At 36.6% G+C, this 22,134-nt stretch overlaps 1 protein-coding gene across 2 annotated transcripts in view; it reads left to right on the top strand.

Annotated features, from left to right (window-relative positions):
* ESR1 (estrogen receptor 1) overlaps nt 1-22,134 on the top strand; it is a 197,338-nt gene that overhangs the window by 104,221 nt on the left and 70,983 nt on the right. For both annotated transcript variants that reach the window (XM_005446565.3, XM_027815754.2), the window contains 2 exons: nt 6,806-6,996; nt 20,794-20,910. In XM_005446565.3, coding sequence (XP_005446622.2) covers nt 6,806-6,996; nt 20,794-20,910 — 308 coding nt within the window. The remainder of the gene's footprint in view (nt 1-6,805; nt 6,997-20,793; nt 20,911-22,134) is intronic.

Here is a 22,134-nt window from a genome sequence, read left to right on the forward strand (position 1 = left end):
AGGAACCTCATGAAGTTCAACAAGGGGAAATGCAAATTCCTGCACCTTCAGGGGAATAACCCCAGGCACCAACCAGTACATGCTAGGGCCCAATTAGCTGGCAAGTAACTTTGCAGAAAGGGACCTTGGGTTCCTGGTGACCAGCAAGCTGAACATGAGCCAGCAAGGTACCCTTGCAGAAAAAAAAAAATAGTATCAAAGGCACAAATTAAAATATACCTATTTCCACCTGAACATAAGAAAACATTCTTTTACTGTGGCACCAAGCACTGACACAGGTTTTTTCAGTCACCATTCTTGGAGAAATGCAAAACTGTACTGGATGTGGGCCCAGGCAACCTGCTCTAGAATACCCTGCTTGAGCAGCGGGTTGGACTAGATGATCTCAAGAGATCTCTTCCAACCTAGATGATTCTGAGATTCCGAGATTTTTCTTCACACATGGCATGGTTTAATTTTGACATATCTAAATGTATTATTTAAATCACCCATTTTAAAATTAACCAGAGTTAAGGATGGAGGAAGATGATAGAACTAGTGCCAAAAGAAATGTTTAATTTCATGTTGGATAAGAACTTTTGGTGACCTAAGGAGATAAACTTTTGTTCTTACGTTGACAGAGCCTGTCCTCAACACTACCATTTCTTGGTCAATACTGGGTTATTTTTCCCAAGTTATTTTACTTTAGTTACCACATAAAATTGTATTTTATTCTAGTTCTAAAGAAAACATCCCAGAGTCTTCTGACTATAAAATACATTTTCTGAGACATTGTAAAATACTGTCAATATTTTAGGATTGTTTTATTATTCAACTTTCATATGACTTCATTTCTTTTAATATTTTTCTTAAATTTCTCTCATGTCAGTTATCCTTTTTTCCTTTTTGCTGCACTAAAACCTGTCCTGCTTTCAGTTGGTTTCCTTGCAAATTTTTTTTCTTAGTTGGCCTTCACATGTATCTTCTGTTATTTTTAAAGTAGTCCTTTACATTGCTTCTCCTCATTCCTTTATGTCAATTATTTCTTCACCTCGTCCATTCACTGCACTAGCTTAGGGTCTTCTACATAGGTAATTATGTTTAGGTGTCCCTGCACTCATCCTGAAGAAGGGGAGATATGAGCCAAACCCATGAAAGGAATATGAAGTGACCAGGGGAGATTTCTCTAGCATGAAGGTCTCCTCCGGCATTGCTGTCACAGGTGGGAAGGAAGGTGCTGTACAGTTCTGCTCTGGTGGCCTTTCTGGTTGCACTCTGTATTTAGCCTGGTGGAAAGCCATTTAGAGATCTGAATTACAGGCAGCTCCTTCTCAGCCTACAGCTTATTTTCACCCAGGAGTATCAAACTTTTACATCTGTATTTATCCCATATAGAAATTGTAGATGAACTTAAGTATCACATTTAGTGAGGTAGGCACTAAGATGCAAGGGGCATTATTGCTGTGTAAGGGAAATGCTTATTACTATCATTTTTAATGCTGCAGCCAGACATTAACTTGCTGATGATCAGGGAGTAAACTAAGGATAGCGGGGCAAGAAAGGCCTGCATGTATTTTTAGTTACCTAAATAAGGCCAGGGCATGGGTGCAAACACCAGCAGGATGGCTCTCACTGCTTAATAGCTTCACGCTCTCAGGCACAGTTTGGTTTGGCTGACTAATCCTCTCCTGGGGCATGGTTCCAGCAGAAGCTCTGCAAGAGTCCCTCTCCCTTGGTAGCATAGACAAAACCATTCTGTTTTGGGGAGGAAGAGAGTGAGAGAAATGTGCTCAGAGCCATAGATCGGAAATCACTCACAATCAGGCCCAGGGTGAGCCCCAGCTGATCTTCATCACCAGCGGAGGATCAGCCAAGGCTTCTGGTCCCGTTGTTGGAATGCACCCTCATTGCTGTAGCCTGTCTTGTGCCAATGCTGCCTCGGCATGGGGCCACCTCCCAAGGTCCCATCTATCCTAAAATATCTTGTGATTCTGTCTGATATACAGCTCTGTGTAAGACTGTGTCTCTTCATCGTCAAGTTGTATTTAGCTTAATTACAACCCTAGGCATTTTGGGATATTTGTTTTAAGCCAACATTTTAATTTGGATGGCTTATGGGTTTTTTTTTGTTGTTCAGATTCATTGGAGCTTTCTGAGAGTACAGTTTTGAGGTGCTTAATGTACTGGGCAATTTTCTGTTTATTTTTATACTTTGTCATTCTTGTTGCAGTACTTCTCCTTGAGATGTCTTTTAAGTATTTTCAAGGACCTAATTCTGTCCAAATAATCTTTCATAAATATTTTGCCCCATGTAGTAAATCACATACTAACAGCAAGTTAAATAATTTCATATTGAACAGTAGAATGGTGTTATAAGTCCGATGTGTGGAAAAGCATTTGTGCTAGATGTTGACTGCTTTTGAAATGGCCATCAGTTTTGAGGCTTTTTACACTGTGAACTTCCATCCATTCTGGTAAGAAAGATTTAACAGCTGCAAATTAAAGTTTCTTGTATGAAAGTAAAATCAGAAAACTAGAATTTTTCAAGGTGTCTGCTTTAACTGCTTAAATGACTTTTCCCTTAAGAACTACCTATGAAATCTCTTTATTTCAGATAAAGCTGGGGTTGTTGTAAAGTGGGCCTTATCTTGCTGTTGGGTGGATTTGTAATGTGGGTTTCCTAAATTCATGCTGCCTGACAGTCAGATTACGGTGATATAAAACCCTGAGTTTATATTATAAAACCACAATTCCTTCCTGTAAGCATTCTTTTCACCTTACAGTCAACATGGGGTTAATGATCTCTATGCTGATTCAGAGTTGCAGGTGATGAGTGAATGTTTAAAGCAGAGGTGTCTTGTTTGCTAACAGATCTATTGAAGAGCAGTCTCAGTGCGACATAGGTGGAAAAACATGAAAGTGAGTGTGGAAGACAAGTTTCTTCTGCTCTGTAGGTTTCAAAACACTTTCCATTTTATGTCTGCTATGTTATTACATTTGGAAATGAGCAGTAAATTCTGAGGGTTTTTTGCTTTCTAATTTGTTCTGTTTTGGTGTGGGTCTTGGAGGGAGGGCTTTATCTGGGGTTTTCTTTCCTTTTGATTTGTGTTTCTCTTTCATAAACTTAGTTGACAGAACTTTTGGTCTTTTTTTTTTTTTTTTTTTTGGTGTTGATGTTATAATTAGCATAGATTACAAAGAAAGTTGTTGAAAGGGTTCTGCTATTGTATTTTAGGAATGATGATCTTGCCACAGTTATTAAAGTTGGGTTAGGTTATTGCATTATGTTCTCCAGAAGGCTAACCCTTGAAACCTAACTGAAAGCTGGGTGAAGAACAGACTGTTATTTTTTGTCAGGACACAGCATTAGTGGTCTGTGATGTGCACTAACTAGCAGCTGATTTCCATTATTTTGATTTAGATGTTATTTTGATTTGCAAGCTCTGTGTTATTGGGATATTCTTTTCTCAAAAAGATTTACTCCTCACCTCCTCTAATACATACTAGAGTTTATTTACTACCTGCTTTCATTTTCATTGTATAAATGAAAAGGGGTGGCAAGGTATTATTTCAGAGAAGGATGGGGCTAGGGGTGTTCTAGTGTGCTTCCCACTGTGGTTCACAAGAGCCTGAATGTGATGACTCTGCAAGGCCAGTTCACAAAACCTTGCTCAAGTGGCACTCAAGTGGCACTGATTTTGGGGGTGGGAAGCCAGCAAAGACCATCTTTAGATTCATTTTGCTTTGTGAAGGTCTCTGTAACAGATTTATAGTGCTCTTTCGATGTAACAAGTTTGTGTGCAGGAAAGGAACGGTGGTCTAAGTCAAATATGAAATGCATGGGCATTAAGGGCAGGAGTGAGCAGTGGCATTGCTGCCCTGTCTCTCTGTGATCCCTTGCACCGTGGATCCTGCGTGTGCTTAGAGGGAGCATGCTGTCTCACTGCTGCTGCCTGCAGCCTCCCCCTGAAAAAGTGGCTTTGTGTGACTGAGGATGGACTCAGTTTTCCCACAAGCAGCATGGCAAAAGATGTCCCTCTTTACTGCATCTTCCTTGTTAGTATCTATGCATCTTATTTTCTTTGGAGAGTACATTTTTTATGAGAGTTCTTGTCTATTCTAGATAGAAAAAGTTTTTTTTTTTCCCCCTTCTCCAGGCTATTTTTCAATATTTTTTCTTATTCTTAAATAAAATTTTAATAAAAAAATATTTGTGAACCTAGTCTGGATCTGAGTGAAGATAAATATTCTGAAAAGATTAAAATTTAATTTTTCTGGGCTGGGTGATGACTGATCCTTTTTGGTATTTCTTTACTCTATTTGAGTTTTACTTATTAGTTGAAGTGTTTTCTTTTGTATCCAACTAGGAAACTAGGATTGCTTTAGTAAGTGTGTGTGTGTGTGGTGTTGGAAAATTATGACAAGCATGCAAAAATATGCAATCATTTTGGAACCTGATTTTTTTTCCTTTTACTGTTTTTTAAAAAAATAACTTGAAAGTTAGGCTTTATAAAATTGTAATTTATTTTTAGTTCTATTGATCTGAAAATAATTTTGGGAACCTTACCTTCAATAACAGGTATATTTGTAACAGTTTTGAAAAAACAACCCCAAAATTCTAAATATCTATTAGATGGCTATGTGTACCTAACAGACTAGTCTAATGCTGTTAAAATTACATTGACAGTTATTTGCTTGCTTGCTATTTTACTCAAATATTTTAAACATTCTTGTAGTTCTATACCCCTAAAAATATATGTTTATTTAAAAGCCACATCATGGTTTGTTAAAAGTTATACTGGGAGGATGGATTAGGTGATAGTTGCAGGCAGGGGAGAATAGGGTGGAGAAGATAAGAAATGACAGCTTTGATCAGTGTTCAGTAGAAAAAAAGAAGTCAATTAAATGAGGCACTCGGATAAAGCAAATTCAAAGGCAGATTCAGGACTTGGAGAAGAATAAAAGAGCTACCTGGGTTTGGTGAGCTGGAAAGGGTAATTACACTAAGAATATGTTATGCCCATAATGATTTATCAATGATATTGTTTTCACCTTTTCACGTGGCAGCATCTAAAATATACAAGGATTTTTTTTTCCTGCCTAGTTTGTTAAACTCATGTTGTCAGAATTGTGACATTCTCCAGTTTTCCTGTTTCACTAAAAAGCCAGAGTTGTGCCATGCCAATGCTTTGCCATTTGCAGTTTTTCTGTCTTGTGCAGGTCCCAAGGAAACAAAAATTATTTAAATAAGTGCTCAAAATTAGCTGGTATATAAGGCTTGGTAAAGAACTTTGGTTTTAAAAAAATGCAGTTTCCCTGAATGATGCCAGCAGCAGTTTCTGCTATATAACATGGTAAAGCCTCATGTTTCTCTAATAACTGATAGCCATTCAAAACCATTCAATGAAGACATATCATATTTGGGAATGGAAATTATATATAAAAAGTATTGAGGGGGTGACTGGCAGCATGTTTGAGAGTGTCCAGGTGGCTTTGGCTGGTAGAAAGGTTTTGGGCATTGGGATGAACTGCAGCAGGGGATGTCCGAGAACTTTGGCTAGATGAAAGCAGATGGTTGAGCACATGTAGAGTAATCAGAAAGCTGCTGGGGAGTATTGGTTTGGCACAGGATGGTGCTGTTGGTGCCAGATGCCTCAGTTCATCAAAACAAAGGAAGTTTTGCTGTGCTGAAGAAGGGAGTATGGCAAAATTGGGTATGTAGGAAGAAATCTGAAAGACAGCGCCCTGGTCTCCTAGACTCAAAACCAGGATATGTTTCTTTGAGAAAATGTTGGGACTCTGGAGAGATAAGAGCCACCTGTTATACTAACCAGCAATTAAAACATGCATGGTAAGTAGATAATTACTGTAAACAGCAGGATTCTTCATGCCTTAGGTTGTCTGATGCTGTCACACCCAATTGTATTTGTCTCCTGGACAATTTGTAGTGCAGTTTCTTACTGGAAAGCATGTTTTGCAAGAGCTGTTTGCCTTCCAGGAGCAATCCCAGAATTAATTTCTGGTTCCCTTGGTAGTTCCATGTGCTTTCATCTATTTGAATATTGTTTACCACACCTGCAGCAGCTACCCATAATAACCTCTCACTAGATTGACTAGATGTTAATTCATTGCCACTTAGATTATAGATTTATTCAGTTTTCATTCAGTAGTATACTGCACATATGAGTCGTGCATGTCTAGTAACATGTATGTCACTGGACCGAAAATTCTTCAGCAACAATTTTTAATACCTTCTGACTTTTCTTGTGTTAAAACCACTTCTTATTTTTTATTAAAGTGGTATTCTAATGCGAATAGAGACTGTTTTATGCACTACTATGTCTTTGACAATGTAAGGAAAGTTTGCATCTCTAATTGGGCAATAATGCTTGAAAATAACCTGGTTAATAATTTAAGTAACTTGCAAATTCAGATGCAAACATTGAGTGATTTTTGCTGCAGATTCTCAAACTGCCTACTGATACTGCAGTCAGGCTGAACCCTTTGTACAGGAGCAGATACACAAAAGCATGCTGATTTTTTTTGTATTCCTTTGTAATGTCTTGAGGAAAAATTATGACTATCAAATAACTTCTTAATTTTTCAAGATACAACACCTAATAACACCAGATTGATTTGTGAGAAATTCCCCTGTATCTTGCTGGTTCTACACCTTTCCAACTAGAAGAAGACAGAGGGTGATAAAAGATTATTTTTCTGTCCATCTGTCATTTCAGAACTATATCTGCTTTTCTTTCTCACAATCTGTATGAGTGGATGAGCCTTAACCTTGCTGAAAGAATGATTGTTGTTTTGCTATTAACAGGCCAAGCTCTGATACCAGGCGCCACAGCATCCGGGAAAGGATGTCCAGCACCAACGAGAAAGGGACCCTGTCCATGGAGTCCACCAAGGAGACCCGGTACTGTGCTGTCTGTAACGACTACGCTTCAGGCTACCATTATGGGGTCTGGTCTTGTGAGGGCTGCAAAGCTTTTTTCAAAAGGAGTATTCAAGGTAATAAAGTGTTCAAGTGAAACCCCTGTACTCTTTAGTCTTAAGGAAACTGTGAAGCTGCTTGGGATTGTAGCCTGAGCCCAGGACAATGACATTTATTGGGTTTTCATTAACAGCTGCTGTGCTTTGCCATGTATTTTTTTAGCTCTATTTGATGAATGCTTCCAACAGGTATGAAATACAGTGTAATTTATTGTCGAAGATTAATAAGGGAAAGAAAAGTTTCTCTATGTCGTCCTAGGTTTAGGTATGTCTGACCACAGAGGCAGTGAGAAATGTAACTTAAAAATCTCTATTGCATCAAGATGACCCCTCTTTCAGGCAATGTATCTTTCTTTTCTGTGATTAAGTTTTTATACAAAACAGTTGGGGGTTTTTTTGAGAATTCCCTGTCAGATGACGATGAATTTATGTCAACTGATTTACTAAATTTAGTGCTTCATTAGCAAGATGGTTCAATCCAAATCTCAATTCTTTGAAGATGTGAGATGTCTTTTGAGAACCAATATTGAAAAGGAATGTTTCTTTGATGAAGTATCAGATGTATCTGTCAGCAAAACAGGGCTTTTAATTATACACAGAATAGTTCAGTTTGCAGTCTTGTCATGGCTAAAAATGTACTGTGCGAGGTGTCCAGTGGAGTAAAGGGCATCTAACAGAAACAGCGTAAATTCCTGTGACTGAAACAATTCTTGCTTTAAATGGCCATCACTCTGTGGAATGGATATTTTTTTGCTTTGTTCAACATCTCCTAAAGTGAGTAAGAAGTGAGTATGATTGTACTGAAAACACAGGTACTGTTCAGTGTCTAAGCCTTATTTTTGAGAAGAAAATAAAATGAGTTTTATTCCTTTCCAAGCAGAAAACTAATAAAGCACTATGCTTTAGTTAGATTTCTACAGCCTTTCAAATCACCAGGTGATATATAGGCACAAAATTTCCTGTCACTCCTTTTTTGAAGTAAACATTATGAGGAACAGTTCTTACCTCATCATAAGGTGTGATTATTGCCTGTTTTGTTGGATGACTAACACTGAGGTGAGTTAAATAAGACTTCCAGCATTCAGTTCAGAATTTTCCCCACCTTAAAGGAAAAAATGAAATATTGGCTGCGTGGTAGACATTGATGAAATGATTTGAATGTTGGTGTTTAGTTAATAGTTACTTGTATTTCTGCTTTTCCAGACTCATCAAAATGATTTTTAGAAAAGAAAGTGGTTAAGGCCAGATGTTGATAATAAGCAACACTGGAGGGAGAAAGGGTGAAATGCTTTTAACATCAGAATAATTTACTTAAACTTGTGATGTAGGGAGAACAGCTCCCTTACCGCGTGCTTTTCATTATTTTTCATTTTGAGTTCCTCTGACCAAAATTAGAATTTTGATATACTCTTCTTGTATGTGAACTGAACTAAGTCAACAAGAAAGTGGAAAATTAAATATTCTTAAGCAACAGTAAGAGTTAGTTATCCAGTAATTGCATAGCACAGATCTTCAGCCTTTGGCCACTATGGAAGAAAAAATGAATCTTACTGTCTTGATGACTTCCATGGTTCTGCAGTCAGCACTTGGGTGGTTTTGCCCTAGTCTCCATGTGGACAAATGTTATGGTCCTCCACAATGCATCCGTTATCTATTTGTAATACAGTACATACCAATTAGTAAATTTAGTTCTTGCTACATTTGTATACTTAACATAATTTTTAAGTAGGTAGTATTTAAAAATTTAAATCTTAAGTTTCCAGTGTTCCATAAAATGCCTTTCTTGATCTCTAAATTGTATTTGCTTTAATTTAAGCCCATTGCTTCTTGCCCTACTCCTTGTGGGCATGAAGAAGGCTTATTACAACAACCTTTTACATAGTTGAAGACTGTTATCATATCTTTCCTCAGTCTTCTCTTTTTTAGACTAAACAAACCCACTTCTTTCTAGTAGAACATGCTTTCTAGCTCTCTCATCCCATTTGTTAAACTCCTCTGTACTTTCTCCAGTTGATCCACCTCTTCTGTGGTTAACATCTGCCATAGAAAATGACATCCACTAATATCAAGAAAGTATTCAAGAATATCGGTACTCATGAGAGAATTGTGATCACTTGATCACAGATGGTATCAAAAGTCCTCTAAAGAACTTTTAAGATCATAGTGCCCAGTCCTGATGAACTAAGGGATTTTTTTGAATTTTCTACTGGATCTGGAAGAGATGTCTACCTTAGTAATCATATGTTCTTATTGAACACGTGTTCAATTTATGAAAATGACAGTGATGTTTAGATTGAGAATACATAAGAAAACCTGCTATTTACCTTGCAGATAATAATAATGTTAAATAGCTTGTGATTAGATATCTAGGAATGAATACTACTAATGTGTAGGTGTATGTGTAGAAGAATATGTGGACTACATATTATTATATCTGCATTGTATATATTATATGCATTCCTAAAAAAAGGAACAAAAGTTTCCTGGGAATCAGATGATTAAGCTGTATTGAGGTACACAGGACTGGTTTGTATAAACAAAAGTAACACAGAATGCTTTCAGCACAAACTTCTTTTTTGCTGTTTATAGTGTGTCTTTCTTTAAATGCAAGAGAACCATGCTACTTTTGTGCTTTGCTATCCTGTATTTCCCAATAACTATATAGATGCAGAGATGATAGGCCATTTTTATGCTTCTCATCAGAGACTTGATAGGAGAATTGCTGTAAGGAAGTTTGATGGTTTTGATAGAATGTAGTCAAACATTCTATATGATTTTTAATAGAACCACCAGAAAAAGTGAGTACAGACGTGAACAAGCTGTATGGGGTGATCTGTTTCCTCCCTGTGTATCTGTTCTCAGTGATATCTGAGGTATCTATGCTTGCTTGCCTAAGTATCTACTTAAATTTTGTGAAAACTCACATCTGCGTTGGACCTTACCTGAGGCAGAGATGGGTAGCTTCATTTTTATCCAGGGGAGCTGGAAATATTTTGTGAATTTTAAATGCTAAGTTGTTTTTCTTTGCTGTCGAACAGTTAAAGCTTAAAAGGCAACCTGAGTTAGTAACTGTCTCTCAATATGTGCAACTGCTCAATTTTGTTTAAATAACAGATGGCTGGTGTAAAATCTCAGCTGCCTCCTGAAACTGCCCATGTCAATCTGTTTTGTTAGTGTATGTCCCAAAAGTGATTTGGGACCTTGTTTTGAGAAAACTTTGTGCAGACTGATATTAATGTATAATGTTTCATGTGAGAGAAAAATCATATGACACCAAGAACACTGTGTTGCTTGGTGATAGAAGAGTACTTTACTCTTTGGCCAGCATATGTAGCCTTCAGGAGTGTACTTGCTCAACTGACTTGAATCCAGAAGCATAACAAGCAGTCACATCACGGTACACTGTACTTCTCTACTGAAATATTTATGGATTTTAAGACCAAGGAGGGCCATTAGATCATTAAGTCTGGTCTTTTATCAATATAAACTTTATATGCTCTCTGTGTACAAATCCTGGTAACGATGGAGGTCAGCCTTTTAGAAGATGCCCAGCCTTGATCTGTGAGCTCAAGAGTTTTCTTACAATGACTGCTTATTTTAATGATTTGTTCTCCAATCTGCTAAAAAATTACCTTTCTTATTTATATTACTTTGGGTTTTACATCACATCCATGAACCAGAGTTAGTATATAGTATCTCTGTCCTGTGGGAAGTTCTTGATATCTTAGATGAACTAAAATGTTTCAGTCCTCTGCGGTATATATTTCTGTCTTCTGAGTCCTTTGTTTTTGCACCTTTCATGATCCCCCCACACCCATAATAGTATCTGTAAAGTTTGGATGCCAGAATTGGATGAAGTATTTCAACATCAGCTTTACAAATACCATTTACAAATTAAAAATGCCCTTACGACTCACAAATCCTTTCCCCCTCCTTCTAATTCTCTTGGCTTTTGGCTAGCCACCAAAGGGTACAGGAGAGGAAGGATTTACTTGTACCATCATACCACCTCTGACAGACATCCAACAAATGCCTACATGTGTGGGGCTGAGAATCCTCAGTGAAAGCACAAGGCATTCAAAACAAATGAAGGGCAGCTCCTTACATTGGAGGGTATCCTGATCTCAGAATTGCTGAAGTACTTTAGAAATCCCCAGTTTTATTTCCCTGCCTCCCTCATATGCCCTTCTGATGTTTTACAGGTGCACCTTCTCTGCCTTTTCTCACAGCTGTATACTCAGACAAAAATCTGGGATATTTCACAAATATTCACTTAAGAATTACTGCATGATGGGAGACAGAACCAGTCCAGCAAGAACAGGTTGGCATCTGAGAATGGATTAATAGCTGTGTTGAGGGATTCCAGAGGCCTGCCATTAATGTCCTGATCACAGAGATATAGTGATCTCCAAAGTGCAGGAATTATTGAAGCTGGGAAGTATTTTATATGTGTGGCTTGAATATGGATTTTATTTATCAGTTATACCTTCTGACCATCAAGTAGGAGAGTTTTGGCAGTCAACTCTACGTGTTATCAATTGTTTTAACTTCACAGTGATAGAGCTGTACTTTGTTGAAAGTATGTAATTCAAACAATGCTAGGAGGGGTTGTTAATATATACGTATTTTCATCTGAGTTGGAGAGAATTTCACTGGTAAAACATGTCTAATAATTGGGTGTTTAGGTAATGTTGCAGTGCAGTAATTTCAATATTGTCAATTTGGGAGGTTTCTGAGATCTTCCCTTCAACTTTCCATTATTGTCTTCTGTTTTCATGGTATTTTTGTAATCTGTTTGATAACAGCTACAAATGCTGCACAAATCCGGCAGCCAAGAGGACAGAAACTCCCTATAATAAGACTGCTCATACAGGGATTGTATGAGTTGTCAGCAGAAAGAGCAAAACTACAAAATGTTAACCTAAGTAAAACTAGCAGAGGTAATCCCAGCCAATGAACAGGGGGCTGCAGACCAGTATCTAGTCTCAGGGTGGAAAGCACACTATTCCAGTTTGAGAGGTAGGTGGCTGTTGGAAGTTCAAAGGCTAGAAAACGTGTGTTTGGAAAGTTCTCCAGAGTTTAGCCATCACTGGGACTGCTCTAAGAGCCCATGGTCAGCCAGGTTCTTCTGAAACTTCTTTTGATTTATTTTGGTGGTTTTTAGTAGTTTTTCTGTAGAGTCCCTTGAGTTAAGCGCATAACTCTTATTGTTGTCCCCAAATGTGCATTTTTAATATCAGCAGTCTGATAGGTGGTGATCCTGTTTCAGAAACGTGTGTTACTGAAAGGCAAGAGTCAATATATCTCTTTTCCTAGTAAGCCAATTTTGAATGTGGTACTTTTCCAGCAAGTTTTAAGTGCTGCATTCGGCATGGATGTGGCGGTGACTTGAGATGTTCACATCCAAGATACTTCCTTGTTTTTCATGATCTAGGAAAATCATAGGGCTGCAGCAGACCCAGAGCCCTAGTCCGTCTTTCTGTCCTGTGATAGGATCAATTGTTGCCAATTCCTTATATATGTTGTTTGAACTGCCTCTTAAAAACCTGTAGCATGATCCAATATTTTATTTTCCCTGTCTCTGAAGGCCATGGTGAAATTTGAATCTTCCTTCCTGCAGGTTAAACTCATTGCTTATTTTCCTGTCTATCATGCCATTCTCTTTCCATTTGCAACAGCCTTTAAAGCATGGAAGATTGCTATCACACTTTAAAAAAAATAGTATTAAATTATGCTGCTTTATCTACCCTGAAGAAAAACAGTTTATTCAGGCTTTTCTTATATTTTTTCTAGACTTCTAATCTTCTAGTTGATCTGTGTTGGAGATTCTCCACTTTGTTCTGTTTTTCTTTTTGTCTTGAAGCACATTTTCCTTTTATGTGATGTTTTACAGCTACTGAACAGAGCAATAGGATTATCTTACAAGCCCAGCCGGTGTATTTGTCTACATTCATCACACTGTAATGCTTGCCTTATTTACAAAAACATGACACTGTTCACTCATAATCAGTGTGTAACACAGAATTAACTCAAAAATTCTTTTCTAGAGAAGAAACCACTTCTTTCCCATCTAGGTTTGTGCATCTGATTATTCCTATTTTAATGTAGTGGTTTGTTCTGGTCCTCACTTTTGTGCTGTTTTTTCCCATGTGCTATCTCCAGTTTGCCAAGATAATTTAGAATTCTTATCCTGTAGACTCCTGCCATTTATTTCAGATCTATTTCTGTCTGACTATCAGAGTAGTCTGGTCTTCTAACACATATAAATGTCATCTACAAATGAATAACATTTAATAAAATAAATACTTCAGTCCATTACCTGTTAGTGAGGAAAATGCTATATAGAACTGGATCCAGGACAAACACTACAGAGCCTTATTCAATATCAGCTTCCATTGGAACACTGAACTCTGATAGTTCTTCCCTGAGACTGGTTTTCTGAAATCATCTAAACTATATTTCCTAGCTGACATATGAAATGTCACCCCAGGCAATGCTGAAAAACTTACTGAAGTTGGGTAGCACACTTCAGAAAGCAGGCAACACTCACTGATTGTTACCTGATTTCATAAATGGCCACTGGTTCTTCCCCTGGCAACTCCAAAGCTTTTTCTGTCTCCTAGAAAAAACTCTAGCCCTTAGAAATCATACTTAATTTATCCTGTATTATTAGCTCTAACAGTGTTTTACTTCATCTGCAATATGATTGTTGTGCTATATCAAGCAACAAAAAAACTTAAACAGTATTTTGTCTTGCAAGTATTTAGTGAATATTTCATTTGGAAACTCACATTATTCCTAACTCAGGGCTAAGTCTGTCAGATATTCAAAATATTCACATGGGGAAAAAAAAAAAAAAAAGAGCTTTACCTTTACAAATTATAAGAGAACATGTTTGTTTGTCCAGCGGGAAAGTGCTTAACTGTTCCACTTGGTTTTACAGAGTGTGAAGGGAAAGATATTTTAGTAACCTCTTTTTATTCAGGTGGTTTATTAATTTAAACTGGCTCCATAAGTTTCACTCGCACAAAGTTTCAGACTTCTGTAGGTTAAGTTGTCCTTTGCAGTCACTTCTGAAAAGTGGAAATCAAACTAGAGAGAACTGTGTAGGATGACTAAAATGACAAATGTATTGGAAGTGCATGAAGTAATCTTTGACATCATTTATTTCCAAAAGGAGACTAATACACACTTTATTGAAGTATGTATGTTATTTCAGAGTTACTATAAAAAAGCTAGCATAGCAATTAACTGCTGGTATTATTTAGTAACTGATGTAGTAAATATCTCATTTTCAGAATTCTTTGAATAAGGGTATGTAGTTCTCTCAAATATTTGATTTAATTTAGTCACAAATTTTTTAAATAGTTGGAGTTCATTTGTTATGGGTAACACAGTTATTCTCCTCTCTGTGGTTAGAGATATGCAGGACAATAGACTGAATTATCTTTGTTGACCCTTCTGGTTATAAAATGGATGAACCTTCTACAGAGCATACATGATGTTAAGAGTATAAAAAAGCAAACCAAGGAGCACAAAAATGTATTGGTAAATTAAAGAAGAGGATAACTAGGTTTTGCTTGGCATGAGAAAGTAGTATATAGGCAGAAAAGTGGCTTTTTGTCAAAACACTGATGTTAAAGTTTAGTATAATAATTTAACAAACTAGGAATTGACTGTACTGCAGTTTCAGTTTCACAGACTTCAATGAAGAAAACTCATTGTGCTTAGAAATGTCCACGTCCACTGCATGATCTGAGCAGTGAGAATCCTGTGTTCCGTTGTGTTCCTCCAGGCTACCCCCCTCCCTGCCCCCCAAAAATAGTAATACCAGAACTTTCTTTATAGGGGTGCTGTGAGGATAAATATGTTACAGCTCATCGCAAACTTTATGATACTAGAAACCAAGATACCAAAAAGGGTACCAAAGATCCAAATATAAAATAAGCAAGCTAAACTTATTCAATAGGTTCCATCACAATCCAAAATCTGATGTTATACCTGGAATAAAAATAGAGTTATATTAATTTTGTTGTTGCTAACAATAGATTGGATTTTAAGTGCACGAGAGTAATTTGCAATATTTTTAACTTTTTGGCTTCTTTATTTTATATGTGGGAATTTTCTGTAGTAGAATTCCACCCCTTCCCATTTTAGCTCAAATAAACTAAAAATATGAGATTTCATTGAAAGTCTATGGGAATAAGACAGCCATGGCTTGCCTATGACTCTCTCTGAAAATGCTTTTTGTCTCTGGAGGGATCATATTGAGATGGTTGTGAGTAATACATTGTGGGAGTTTTCCCTTTAACACAGCTGTTGGTTTAATCATGTGCCAAGGATTTAAAACAATTATGATTTATCAGACAGGGAAACAGAAACTAGATGTCTTGTTCCTTGCCAGATTTTGTAGAGTCTGGGATCTGGATTGGTGTCTTTTTTTATTTTTCATAAGGAGAAAATATACTTCCTATTTTGTTACCTTGTCTAAAAAGACAGGAATGGAATTGGGGTAGAAGTAGACTTTGTACATGATATCATAATCTTGAAATAGCAGATGAAACACCAATTGAAATTTTAGGACTAAGGCCAATAATAAAAACTTTGAAATCAACTGCTGGAGTAGAAAATATTTTTTTATATTTATATATTTATAAAGTTAAATATTTCACTTTTTACAATCATATTTTTTTTTACAATCACTTTTTCAGCATATATGTTCATGCATTATTAAACTGGTGAGATGACATCATGTTTAGTATCCTCATGTAATGCCCATTCTCATTCTTCATTTTTCCTGCTAGCTGAAATAGTGTATGGAAAGGTTAAAGGAAAAGTCGGTATCATAATAATTTAGCTTGAATTAACTTCTCATGTGAACAGTGCTATACATGATGGCAAGATTCCACGAGAAGGTGAACGCTCAATGTGGGAGCTACCTGACACAGCTGAAGGACATAATACAGAGTATATAGATTTTAGCTTTTCCTCCTTTCTTACTATTCAGTGGTTCTGTGATCTTTCTTTCTGTGTTATGCACAGAAGGTGGACTTCCTCACTGGATGCAAAAGGAAGTATATTTACAATCTTGTAGGCCCTTCTCCTTACTGTCACATGTAGCAATGTCTTGTTAATTTAAACACAGAAAATGATTGATTTCAGCAGTGCTGGGTAGTTGCTGTAAGAACTGAAGTTCCAAATGCAAAGACCTTGTCTGAGAGTACTCAAGCTATGAATTTGAGTGCCTGTTCTTTTAATGAAATTAAACTTAACCTTCTGCTCTTTTGCAAAACCTGTTAGGAAACAGTGAGATTTTAAAATCAATCAGTGTGGTTTCATTGGGGCGCTTTAACTTAAAATTAAGTTGGTATAACTTTTTATTTTAGTTTCAACATTTGTTCATACTGGGTTAGCATATGCAATGTCCAGGTGCTATTTCTTTTCTTTTTGTTGTTTATGAAAACTTTCCACTTGCTGTTGAGGCTGTTCTTTCCAAGATTTTGGTTTTTGTCTGCAGGCTTCCCACTTGTCGCTTGCTTGGCTCCTTAAGGTGTAGATAAAGTCTACACTCTAGCCTTCCCTTCACCTACATGTACAAAATTCTGCTAATTTAACTGTCAGAATAAGATCATAGAAGGTCCTGGTGCTTCCACAGGTAATGGCTAACATGGCAGATGCCTTATGCAGATAGGTAAAGAATTTTGTACAAATTCTATAATGCTTATACTAATCATTCCCGCAAGATAATCTTGATAGTTATTGGAATATAATATCACAACTATTTACAGATTTAAGAAAAAAATATTGCTGTGTTAACTGCCCTTCATATATTAATATGACCCCAGTTTTCACCCTTGCTGCTCAAGGACAAAATGAACTGAGTTCTTCAAAGCTGCAATTCCACGAAATACTCAAGCGTGCATCTAATTTTAACCATATGTACTATGCTGGGACTACTTGATAGAAGTACCGAGATGCTTAAACATTCTGCTTAAACTTAACTTCAAAGAAATATGGATTTTTTTGCTGGCTGAAGCCCTCACAGATAAGTCATCTGTGCACTCTGATTCAGGCATGTGCATACTTCATAGCTATCTTCAGAACCCTTGGACTGATAGCAATAAGTCTCTGAACATGACTCATGGTGACAAAAGAAAGTCAGACTGTATGTGCATTAAGAGAAAGCTTTGATTATGGCAGGCTGCGTTAGAATAAACTCAAAATCATCCTGATTTCAGCCATTGTCATCTTGTTGACACTTTGCTTCCTTCTCCTTTCCCCCTCTACCATTGGTCATTGTCATACAGATTGCCACATCTAAAATTAGTGCTTTGAGAAAAGATCCAGATCTTTGCACCCTTTTCTGGAAAGATATTAGCATATAACAAAGTGCTATAAAAATATTTGACATTGTTTTTACTGTTTTAAAATCTACAGTGTGTGAGATATCATAAGAAAAACACACCACTCCTCCTCAAGCTCCTCAATAGCTCCTTTAAACTCTTCCTTTGTAGTCCATGGCAGTACAAGTCATACATAGTGGGGGATTAAAACGAGGGGTCTGCCCTATTAAACTCACTGCCTTTAATTTTGCACAGGTCATCTGAGAATTTATTTAAAAAAACCCAACGACCACAGAGTCCAAGTGGCACATGCTTCCTTTTATGAGTATCAGTGATCACTGAAGACCTTTCTTCCTCTTGGTACTCCTGTAATACCAACTACCCAAATGGATTAATTAGCCTCTCTTGTAGCATCTATTGCTGTTTGAACACCATGAAAACAAAGTGCAGGGCAGCTGGGCACCTGCTGATGTGTCCACTTTCATGCCGACGATTCCTACCAGTGAGAAATCCCTTCTAATAACTCAGATTGTCCAGAATCAGCTTTGTAAAGAGGTGAGCTTTAAGGATAAAATAAAAGGTAGAATAATTAAAAGACAATTCACTTTACAGCAGAATTATTGAGTTACACTATTTCACTTTAAAATAAAACTTGTCTTTGCGTGTTACCTATTCCTTAGCTCTGGTCTTCTACCTTTTCCCTTCCATGCCACCCAAAGCCAGACTGCCCTTGCCTGTGTCTGTGCCTTGCCAAGGAAATTTCCTTCCTCACTTCATGTGATTGAATACTTGAAATCAGAGGGTATTGTGGAGAAGCTGGAAAGGTTCCTGCCACTCTTCTTCACTTTGTTTCTTTCTTCTTCTCTAATTAATTTGTTAATTATTTCTATTGTATAGTCTAATTATAAAATATTTTCTTCTGATTGATTACATCTTTTCCAGTCCCCTGAAGGCATGCTGGTTAAAATAAACAAAAAAATATGAGAAATATTAAATGCATTGTCTTCTTCCTAGATTTACAGCAAATATAAAGTCTAAACAATGACATTGCTATGGCATTCATAACCTGAAAAAGTACACCACTCACATTCAGATCTTCTGTTTTGTGCACTCTAAACTTTACAGGTTTTATTCTGTGAAGTCTGTCAAACACTTTGAAAGAAAAATGGATCATCTAAGGTGCTGGTCACACACATGAAAACACACTAATTATGCTAACCTTTAAAGTGTATACTTAAGATAAAACTTTTCAGTGTAAAAATATGATAATATGAATCATGTTAGTTTCAGTAGGAACTGTAGCTCTATCACAGATATGACTATTTTCTGTACTGTTATACAAACCAAATGCCTGTTCCCTAATGCTTGTAGTTTGAATAAGGAAATCTAGGCTGAGAGCAGAACAAAAGGTTATTTCCCACATAAGCACTGTGAAAACGGATGGTTGCCCTGCTGATATTGATTTCACTTGATTTTTTTATTTTTGCATAGTCACCCTTTCTTTTTTTTTTTTTTTTTTTTTTTTTTTTTTTGGAGAGCTGAACCTTATGAGCATCAGCCAGTGTGGTAAGCATATGTTCAGCTTTGACCTGAGTGGGAACATTTATCTGCTTATTTTACAGACAGCTAAATGATGTTCTGAATCATTTGCTGAATTCAGAACTTGTGCTCACTCCTTTTGTGAATTTACCTTTTGTTTTCATTATGAAGAAGATCAGATACTCTGTCCAAGTCTTTGTTTTGAAAAAGAATAATTAAAGTTTTGTGTCTGACTTTCACCCTATTTCAGAGCCAGGCATATAAAACCAGGCTGGTGATTGAGGTCAGGTGCTACAATCTTTTGCTGCTTAGTGTAACCTAATAGAAGTGCAGTTTCTTAAAAACATGGCTTTCCCTTTTTGCTCCTTTTCCCTGTAGATATTGCATTTTTGTGAGATTGAGGCTGTTTTCTTTCTGACACGATATTTTTTTCCTTACATGTGAAATCTTTTGAATCAGGTATAGAACAGTCTGTATCCAAACAAAGGAACTGAAAATTAAAATGCTCTTTCGTGCTGTGGTTGAGGTAGTATTTCTGTTCTACCTTTTCACCTTGGTCCTGAAACAAACTGTGGATTCAGATTTTTCCAGTACTATATTGTTCTGTCAAGTAGAGCTAAAAAAGTAATAATTCTGTTCATTTGAGACAATGTGTAGTCAGCTGCCACCATATTAAAAAGTTTACAGTTTGGCTGCTTATTTTGATTGGATTCCAGTTATGTAGCATTAGAGACCAGATGTTCCTGGTGTAACATGATAGTAATTTTTACTCTATTTTCTAATTTCTAGTCAAGGAGAGATGATTTGATAAGACCAAGGCCTCTGTCAAACCTCCACCTTACTCTACCTCAAGCTGATCCCTTGACCTGAAAGAAAGAACAAACAGTTCTGCAGTAAAATTGTTTCATTGTGTGCTGTACTTAGTTGGTTTTAGATGAATACAGAGCACCAATAACATCGTTTTGGATAGTGTTTTTTTTCCTAGCTAAACATCATTTATGGTTGGGAAATAATTTTGTAGCAGGTTTAAGCACACATGTTTTAAAAGAAATTTAGAATAGAGGCTTGTTGGCAGTAATAAATTTAATACATTTATTGCTGAAATAATACGTTTGTATGCTGAAAATGTTTGTAATGACAATTGAGATGTACAGGGTAATAAATAAGGAAGTAGACCTCTGAAAGCAAAGGTACAAGTACCAAACTTGGTTGCAGCATATGGTAATTTAAGAATTTGTAAGGAAGTAGACCTCTGAAAGCAAAGGTACAAGTACCAAACTTGGTTGCAGCATATGGTAATTTAAGAATTTGTCATTACAAAATGTTTTTGCATATATCATTAGATATGCAATTGGAATTAGAGACTGATTTATCCCTGAGGCATAATTAATTATTGGTTGTTACTTTTATTTCATGTAGTTTTTGTTTGTTTCATAATTGCCCCAGATAGTGGTAGATATTAAAAAAAAATGTTCTATGCATAGGCCTTTTTAATTTTATAAACCTCTAGCCATTTTGAGCGGTCTTATTGGTTAAACATCAACACAAGCACATGGACCAGATGGCATTGTATTTCTCAGGCTAAGATCAATGAAGTCAAGGGACTTGTTCAAATCAATCTATTCTCTTTTGTGACTGCTTTAATTGTTCTTATTTTAATTATTCTACAGAAGTTACAATTTGTGTTTTCAATAGTACTTTTAAAGAACTTGTGAACATATATATTATGATTAGATGTGATTAAATGTATTGTGAATAGATGTTAGTTTCACTGTCTGTATCAATATTTTTGTGATACATTGTGATGGTAACCCTATCTTCTGCCTGAGATGTTAGATGCTGTACTAGATACTCAATGAAAACCAAGAGTATTATAAGGACTTTTGTTATGTCTGTGTGTAACTGTGTCCTTACTTTCCTTCTGGTTTTACAGGGCACAATGACTACATGTGTCCTGCTACTAACCAGTGCACCATTGACAAGAACAGAAGAAAGAGTTGCCAGGCTTGCCGACTAAGAAAATGCTATGAAGTGGGAATGATGAAAGGCGGTACGTACAGAGCGCTCAACAAATCCTCAGCACTGGTGTCTGCCTTCCTGGTTTTTAACTTCATTGGAGAACTGATATGGTTCCTAAAGGAAGAAAGAACTAATTTTATTAAGCTGAATTGTATTAAATCAGGGGGCCTCAAACTATGGCCCCCCAGGGTCATCAATCCAGCCCCCGGTATTTACAGACACCCCCCGCTCCCCTGCCCCCCCCCCCCCCCCCCCGCCCAGGGGTTGAAGGGGGGAAACCAAGCAGCCGCAGATGACCTCCTGCCACTTCATCCATGCGCCGGCCCCCTGTTTAAAAAGTTTGAGGACCCCTGTATTAAATCAAAGAGTAATTAACTAAACCCCCAAACTCTCCCAAATACCATTTTATCAATCTTGCCCAAATTTTCATGAAAATTAATAGCAGCATTGACTTCAATGAAATTAGGATTCTTCTGGTAATATTTTTTTGGCGTCTTGTGGTAGATACCAGATCATGATGAATGAAACTTAACTCAAGATTTTGTAACACTTTGCAGTTCAGTGTAGAAAGCACTGTTAGCCTCAGATTAGTCCATATTAATTCAAATAAATTTCTGAATATGTAATACTTGTTCTGTGAATTCTGGAAGTCAATTCCTCTATTCCAGTACTGTACACATATTTTATATGTCAATTAATTTCACTCAAAAATACTAAAGGATCACTCATTTTATAAAAACTGAGCTAAATGTCATTTTCTTGAAACATACATGTGTAATAATGATGCCAAAGAAGAAGAATCAGACACTGAATATTTAGGATGAAGTAGAATACCACAAAATTACTTTATTTATATACGCTTTTGAAGGAAAAAATAGAAATATGTGACAATATTGAACAATTGCTACGATGTGTTCTTAGGTGAAGAGTTCTTTTGTAACATACTTTGGATAAATCCTGATACCTGGCTTTCTCCTTTATGTTACAGTACATTATGTTTGTCAAAAGCAGATAGAAGTTAGCTATTATTAACACTTTTGAAAAAGCCCAGCTGCTCAGAATTAAGAATGTTTATGAACAAGAGACCGTAAAGTTTCACATTCTCTTTAAAGCAGAAGAATACCTTGTTGTAGCGTATTGAAATTATCATATTGCTTTTATTAATGAAGGGTAAACACTAGCTCTATTGAAACTTATTTCTATAGGAAAGTTCAGCAAACTGGTTAAGTGCTCACAAGAGAAAAGATTAGAGCCC

This window comes from Falco cherrug, chromosome 6, assembly GCF_023634085.1.
Source record: "Falco cherrug isolate bFalChe1 chromosome 6, bFalChe1.pri, whole genome shotgun sequence".
Taxonomy (NCBI): domain Eukaryota; kingdom Metazoa; phylum Chordata; class Aves; order Falconiformes; family Falconidae; genus Falco; species Falco cherrug.